Source organism: Lipotes vexillifer, unplaced genomic scaffold (assembly GCF_000442215.2).
Source record: "Lipotes vexillifer unplaced genomic scaffold, Lipotes_vexillifer_v1.1 scaffold252, whole genome shotgun sequence".
Taxonomy (NCBI): Eukaryota; Metazoa; Chordata; class Mammalia; order Artiodactyla; family Lipotidae; genus Lipotes; species Lipotes vexillifer.
The window spans coordinates 1,892,241-1,900,245 of record NW_006773367.1 but is presented as its reverse complement, the minus strand read 5'-3'; the positions used below and the strand labels follow the sequence as shown (position 1 = coordinate 1,900,245).

The 8,005-nt window shown below is 50.1% G+C and overlaps 1 protein-coding gene across 1 annotated transcript in view; it reads left to right on the top strand.

Moving 5' to 3' along the window:
- Positions 1 to 6,814, top strand: part of FANCC (FA complementation group C) — a 182,870-nt gene extending 176,056 nt beyond the window's left edge. The window contains 2 exon segments of the mRNA XM_007448302.1: positions 1,649 to 1,830; positions 6,622 to 6,814. Of these exon segments, the coding sequence (XP_007448364.1) occupies positions 1,649 to 1,830; positions 6,622 to 6,814 (375 nt within the window).
- The last annotated feature ends 1,191 nt before the right edge of the window (positions 6,815 to 8,005 follow it).

Below are 8,005 nucleotides of genomic sequence, written 5' to 3'. Positions count from 1 at the left end.
GGCTGGTGCCCGGATGCCTGCTGCCCCGCGCCCTGCCCTGAGTTCACGTTTCTCTCTCCCTCTCCTTCTGTCTTCTGTTGCTGGACCACAGCAGTAACAGCCAAAAGTTAGCCAGAATCTGAAATATAGCGTTCAGTTCTGTAATTGTTGAGCTCAAAATGAATTTGACCTCCACAAGGATGCCCTCAGCTGAACCCTGCAGGACGTGGCTTCCCCTCCCTCAGTGGCAGTGAGGTGGGGTTTGTATGTGACCGGAGACCCGGAGTGGAACACGGGCATTGAGGTGGCTTGTAAAGAGGGTCAGTGATGGCACCGCTGCCCCGCGCCCGGCTCTGAGGAGCCCCCGTGGTCCCTGGGCACTGGAGCGGGAGGCAATCTTCCCCCCACTTGGGTCTGAGGTACTAAATTAACTCTTCTAAGGCGTCCCAGGGAAGCTCATGTTGTTTCATCCGTAAAGTCATCTACAGCATCTGTGACTTCTGAGTAAAACCAAGAAAGGATTCTGTAGACACCAAGAGCCACGGTGAACCCCACCCAGGCTGGCAGCCTGCCCCCTGACCCCAGCAGAGCCCTCTCAGCTTGGGCCACTGCCAGTAGATGGCCGCGGAGCACCAGTGCTGTCCAGGGGGCCCAGGGCTTCCCCCGCTGCCACTCAGTATCCGTGCTGCAGTGAGAGTCTGCCTTGACTCATGGCCAGGGGTGGCCTGGGCTTAAAGGCTGTCCTGGGCCCTAGGAGAGTCCCGGGTGGACCAGGGCGGCTGGTCACCCTACCAGATGGGCCCAGTGTGGACACAGAGGAGGAGCTGACCTTGGGCTACTCAGGCTACTTAAATATTTGATTCACACATGAAAAACAAACATGTGGTGCTCACTTTGGCAGCACATAGACTAAAATTGGAAGGACACAGAGACGATTCGCATGGCCCCTGTGCAAGGATGACATGCAAATTCCTGAAGCGTTCCATATTTAAAAGAAAAAAGGAATGAATATGTGGACTACTCTCAAAAACAGAGGTTCTCAATATGCTTGTGTCTAAAAAAAAAAATCACAGTAAATTCTCCACGCAGATAAATCGTTAGATTCTTATCCTCCCTTTAGGGGTACCAAGAGCTAAGGCTGTATTTAGCAGAACTAACAGTTCCTGTGTTTCCTGCTTCCCTTAAGAATCAAGTGTTAAAACCTTAGGTGCCTATTAACAAACAAGTGGGCCTGCCGCTAGCCCAAGAATGCCATTTATAAAGCTGTTTGTGTAAGAACAGGTGGCACTCTCTTTTCAGCATTTTCCAATTCTCATAGTAGTGTGAGCTTTTCGCAGGAAGTCAGGCCACAGCATGCTCATTGGCCTCTGCTCCCCACGGCAAATAACCCCAAAGCTTGTGATGGGTGTTCCAAGAAACAGCATTTGTCTGTAGCCGCTGTGGGTCTGAGAGGGCCAGCATTAGGAAATGGCTCTGCTCACTAGATGGCCCACCTCTGAGAACACACTGGCTTTGCTAATCACCTTGAAGACAAAACCAGAGCCCTTTGGAGCTGATAGGCATGCAGGTGCTTTTTGGGGACGGGATGGTTACAGTTGGTCCACTGGACGAAGAGATGAATCTGTCTGGAAAGTGTTTTAATTTGCCTTCTCTTCTGTCCTCATTGCAGATGGCTCAGACTGATGCAGTAATGCACGAGATTATTGGCTTTCTGGACCAGACCTTGTACAGATGGGACCACCTTTGTGTGGAAGCCCCTAGGTCGAGAAAACTGGCCAGAGAGCTCCTTGCAGAGCTGCGTGGGCAAGCCTAGCCCAGGCCAGTTAACCAGGGAGGCTACGCGAGGAAATGGTGGGGCCGCTTCTTATGGCCTCTGTTTGTCAAATGCATTCCCTCTTTGAGTTGCAAGAATGAGCCATAAACATCTTGGCAAAATCTGGTAGTACATATTTTACAAAATGAGAAGTCAGGTGCTTCAGCCTGAATTCAGTGAGATTTACTCACTAATGACGGGATTATGGTTCAGCATTCCCTGTGCCTGTTCAGCCCGGATGTCGATTAGAGAATCACTCAAGAAAAGGCTTGGATGGGAGAACAGATTTTTATTTCCTTCCCTGCCCCCCCCCCCATATCAAACCAAGATGCACAACTATTATTTGGATGTTTCAAACTCTTTGGACCAAGAAATTGGTCATGAACCACTGATCAATTTAGAAAGTAACTTAGCTGTTTTCCACAGATCTCTTTTTTAAGAAGTCCTGTAATTGTTACTCGTATTTCGTCTTATCCACCGGGATACTCTCTTGCTCCCCTAAGACGTTCTTCATCCAAGATATTCAGGATCCCTCAAGTTTCCCTCCTGTGCCCCCTGAGCAGAGCCCACCCAAGCCCAGTAGCAAGTAGTGGTGACGGGGTGGCAACACTGCTTAGCAATGAAATAAAGCCAGCTTTGGGGCTTTTTGCTTTATACTGGCTAAGCACTGGCTGTTACCAAAAGAGCTCATATTACCTCAAAGGTGGCTGACGGGAGGGTACAGGATGTGTTCTAGAAACATTGGAAGAGATTATGTGTCAGTTCTCTACTAATTAAAATGGGAATTGGAAACTTCTAATAAAGAATTGGGGACTTCCCTGGTGGCACAGTGGTTAAGAATCTGCCTGCCGGGCTTCCCTGGTGGCGCAGTGGTTGAGAGTCCGCCTGCCGATGCAGGGGACGCGGGTTCGTGCCCCGGTCCGGGAAGATCCCACGTGCCGCGGAGCGGCTGGGCCTGTGAGCCATGGCCGCTGAGCCTGCGCGTCCGGAGCCTGTGCTTTGCCACGGGAGAGGCCACAACAGTGAGAGGCCTGCGTGTACGGCAAAAAAAAAAAAAAAAGAATCTGCCTGCCAATGCAGGGGACATGGGTTCGAGCCCTGGTCCAGGAAGATCCCACATGCTGCAGAGCAGCCAAGTGGGTGTGCCACAACTACTGAGCCTGTGCTCTAGAGCCGCGCGAGCCACAACTACTGAGCCCGCGCACCTAGAGCCCATGCTCTGCAACAAGAGAAGCCCGCGCACTGCAACGAAGGGTAGCCCCCGCTTACCACAACTAGAGAAAGACTGCGTGCAGCAAAGAAGAGCCAATGCAGCCAAAAATAAATAAATAAGTACATTTATTTAAAAAAAAAATTGGCAACGCCAACATTAATATTTATTTCACATCAGTTGAAGATATTTTTTTCCTTTCCGGTTTATTCTTTTGCTCTTTTGTGTATGATCTGTTTGTCGAGTGAGTCCAGACTTTTCTCACTTGGATTTCTGCATCAGTCATCTCTGAACTTCCCTCATTCTTGGCTCCTGTTTGAGGTATAAGTAGAGTTTTGATGTATTAGAGGTTGAGCTTTTAGGGGAGTTACTTGTTTTGGTATGTGGATCCACCTGAAGATCTGGAAAGTTCCAAGACCTTCTGACCTGAGCCTTTCTTTAGAGAAATGTTACAGTATGAAAGGTATATTGTTAAAATACTTTTATCACAAGTGCCATCATCATATGCTTCCCTTGGTGTTGAGGACGCCTCTCCTATGTTGGCTTTTGCCAGGGAAGCTGTGACCAACCTCTGTGGACATGAAGAAAAGGGCTTAGTTTGGTGGCAGTGAGTAACCCCTAAACCGAGCGGCCACTGGGAAGCAGACCTCCCTGTGGGGAGTGTGCTTCCACGTGGACATCCATTCACACTGTATTTCACAGCAAACAATAAAAACAAGACGGTTATCTCAGATTGTTTAAGCTGCATTTCTGGAAAATCCCTTCCTGTCCTGACCTTACCTCAGTCTGTTTGTAGTATTTCCCAATTCCTTTACAAAGCCTCTAACGTTCTCCTGAGCCTTGGACTTGGATCAGAGAGGACAGAGCCAAAAACTATAGGGAGAAAAGGCATTAATGACCACCCATTAATACAGAGGAGAAAAGGCATCAATGACCACCCATTAATACAGAGGTTATGTTATTCATCAGGACTTCATGATGTTTGTAGAATTTGTTAGCTTTTTCAAATCTGTAATTTGTTTTATAGTTTGTCGCTCTAAATAAAAAGTCACACGGCACCTAATTTTGTATTCGTTAAGTATTATCTTTCTCAGAGAAAGCTTCCCTCTACTCCCCAATTATGGAAGCTTCAGGTCTCACAAAACCTAGATGGGTCTGCCCCTGGAAAAGACCAACTGTGGTTTATCTCTAGGCCTGGGAATCTTGCCACCAGATGACTGAAAACTGCCAAGGAGAGTGACTGTAGGGCAGGCAGTGAGCAGGAGCTGCTAAAACCAAATGAAATGCGTCATACATATATACCCTTTTTTCCCTTTAAGCCAGACTTAAACATTACCACTGAGTGTAAGTTGAATTGATCTACACATTGTTTCCCCCATTTCTCAAGAGGGAATGCAGCTGACAAAGCACAGCCCACACTCTTGCTTGTTCTGCTGTTTCAGACTCATGGCCCTGGCGCTCCGGCCTCCCCTGGCTCCCCTGGGTGTCAGGAAGGAGGGACTCGGCCCGCGGCTCCACTCATCCTTGAAGCACGCGTCCCGTGGCTCCCACAGGACCCTGGCCGCTCCCGGTTTTACTGCAAGCAGCCCGCGTGGGTTTTCTGGACGATCACTCTGCTTCCTGACACCAGGCGCCGAGGGCCTCTTACCTTGTCCAGGAGGCACCTGAGACAGCAGAGGGCACCTGGGGACAAGCCCCTGTCCGGGCGTTCCTGGGCTCCGGCTTCTTCATTCGGCCCCGTTCTCGGCCCCGTTCTTGCTGGGACAAGGGTACTAGACAAAAATGGGAGCTCTTCCAGAGGCCAGCAGAAAGCTACATTTTCCATCGAAGTGGAGGAGTCAAGGACAGGGACTGGAAAGGGATGCCTGGAGAGGATGCGGACCTGGGCAGTGGGCAGAAATGCGAGGAAAATCTAAACTGAGCCTGTCCCTGTGTTACCCAAAGGGGCCCGGTGTTTGCACAGTGAGAACGTACGTGAGGAATGTTCTTCCTTATTCGGCAAGGAATCCAAATTGTGCTCCAAGGAGGAAGAGAATGAACTTGACTGTGTTGCTGTCCTTGCCTTCCTCTTCCACTGCCAGCCCATCACCACGTCACCCACAGCCAGCGCTGCTGGTGATGGCATCCTTCCTCTGCCTGACACTGGGTTTGACATGGATTTCGTCAAACAATCCTAAGTTATTAATCATCACTAAACCATCTCACTCCTAAAGAACCAAAATTAAGGCAAAATAAATGTGTCTTAAAGCCTTCTTGTAAAATTCAAGTCCACAGTTTGTTTATAGCATGGGTCCAAATCATCTCTCTCATATACAGACCGACAGTAATAAAGGAAGCTGACAATGTAGGACCTTCCCTTTTTCCCCAGTACTGACATAACTGTGAGATAGCTTATTGTACTTGGTGTTTTGGGTAGGAAGCTTGCACGCTTGGATACTGAAAGTTTCACACTTCTTAGCTTTTCTGTAGAAGTAGAAAGTCTCATAAATCAACGTTGAAAATTTCGACCTCTGGTGTTTCTCACAATGTGATGAATCCAGGTGAATCAGTCAGGATTCTTGGTTGCAAGCAACAGAAACAGACACGATGTTGAAAGCAAAAGGGAAGCAATCCAAAGAGTATTTAAAAGCCCACAGAATTGTCAGGCAGACAAGGCTTAGCTCTAGCCAGCCAGCAGCAGTGCCCAAAACCCAGCTTCAGAGTGGCCTGGTGAGGAAATTGCTGCTGCTGCTGTCACTGAATTCTGCAACCTTTGTAGCTCGTCCTGCAAGGTCTGCAACCTTCAGTGGCGAGACAGGCCCCTGCACCCCGCTCTTTGAAGGGCTGGCCACAGTCCCGGCTGCTGCATCTGACTAGAGAAGCCCAGGTCCCCCACCCGCACTTAGGCTGTAAGGGGAGCTGGGAAAGCAAGTGTGGAGCTGGTTTCACTCCTGTGAAGGTACTGGATACCGCCAACTGCATCTCACACAGACAGGAAGGGGCCAGAGCCTGGGCGGCGGAAGAGAATTAAAAACGTCCGCAACACTACATATTGTCTACTCTTCTCGAGCACTGCAGAAGGATGAGTGCCATGCAGCAGCCTGATACTCTACTCAGTAAGGAAAGGAAGACGAGGGCCCTTAGCAGAAAGCCAGCGTGCAGGCATTTGAGGCTAGGCTTCTCCAGTGTGGCGCTACTACCCTGGGGACTGGGTAAGTCTCTGTGGCGGCGGCTTGATCCCACCCTCTCTTGAGCTAGGTGCCAGCCTAGGAGCGACAATCGAAACTTTGTCCAGACATTGCCAAGTTGAGAACCACTGCTAACTGGTGGTTCTTTCCTTCTGGAAAGATATCCTGAATAGAAACAGTAACTGTCTTAGAGATATAAATTAGACTTAATAGAATCCTAATAGGAGAACTAGACGATCTGACTCCAAAATTCATATGGAAAAATAAACGTTCAAGAACAGCCAGGAAAATCCTGAAAGTGAAGTGTGATGTAGTATAACGAAGAGTACGCACATATTCTAAAGCTCGACTCATGACGAGGGCCCTCCTTGGGGCTCCAGCCAACCATTCTCAGGCCTCCTGCACCAGCCTGGGCAGTACCTGACCCACTGGGTCTCCGTCCTCCCTGACAGCTTCCTCTGGCTGCTGGAACATTCCAGGGCTTCCCCTCAGCCTGAGGCGGCTGGGCCCTGCTCAACCCCTGGCGGGTGTGCCCGGCCTGGCGGGTGTGCCCGGGCCACCACCACGTGTACCCTCACTCTGCTGGGCTTCCCACGAGCCACCTCTGTGCAGAGGGGCCGCACCCTCCCCAGACCGCAGACCTGAACACCCACGGCCCAGCGGCTGTTTCCACTGGGAGGTCAGGTGACCATGTCAAACTAACACGTCCAAAGCTGATGCCACCAGCCCCCTGACCCAAAACCAGTCTTCCTAAGTCAGTCGATGGCCGGCCCGTCTTTCCAGGGACTCAGGCCCAATTCTGTAGTTATTTTTCACTCCTCTCTCACCCCCACGTCTGAGTCACTAGGACGTCGCTGGATCAGACCGTTCCTTGCCCTCCTCGCAGACACCAGCATCTGCCTGCTCTCCCCGCCGCCGCCCTGGCCCCTCTGCAGCATCTCAGCGATCCCTTGCTGGTGCCATCACGCCACACCCCTGATCAGAGCACGACAAAAGCTCCCGTCTTCATTCAGTAAAACTCAACACTTTTAAAATGGCTTTCAAGGCCCTACACAGTATGGGCCCCCTTTTAGTCTCTGACTTCACCACCTAATATTCTCTGTGACCCCTTCACGCACCCACCTGTTCCAGCCACAGGGGCCCAGGGCCTTTGCATGCGCTGTCCTGCACACACACCTTCCCCAGACATGCACGGCCATCCCTCACCTGCTCACGTCACCACCTCCATATGGCCTGACGCCCCCGTCTCCAGTGGCACCCCACTCTCCACCCCTCAGCTTTTGTCCCTAACACATAACACCTTCTAGACCCCACGTAGTCTAACTTATATACCTGACCATCCCCAATACAAGTGCCTGGAACAGTTCCAGGCATACAACAGGTGCCCAATATTTGTTGAATTAGTCCATACAGGGATTTAATATACGGTAAAGGCATTTCCATCAACAGGGAAAGATGGTGCTGAGAAATCACGTTGGAGCTCTACTCCTTAGATAATAATAAACACACACAAAAATGCCTAGCCCTCTTTCTTTACCAAAGTATCTGGAGGTTTCCTCTCTGGGGCTGTGGGTTTTCTCCAGAGAAAACTAGCAGTTCTGCTTGGAAAAAGAGGAGGGACGAGGGTGGTTGGAAGGCTGCTGCCACTATGAGAAGACAGTCTATTACTCAGATAAGTACAAAATTAGTTTATAAAATCAAGACTTCCCTACTCCCAAAATGTAGAAAGAATCTTCTTGTATTTCATTAAGAATTTCTTGCTCACCTGTGTGGTTGGCAGACTTTCACATAAACCCTGATTTCAGCCCCTGGCCTCCCCCTCCCCCTCCCCACTGG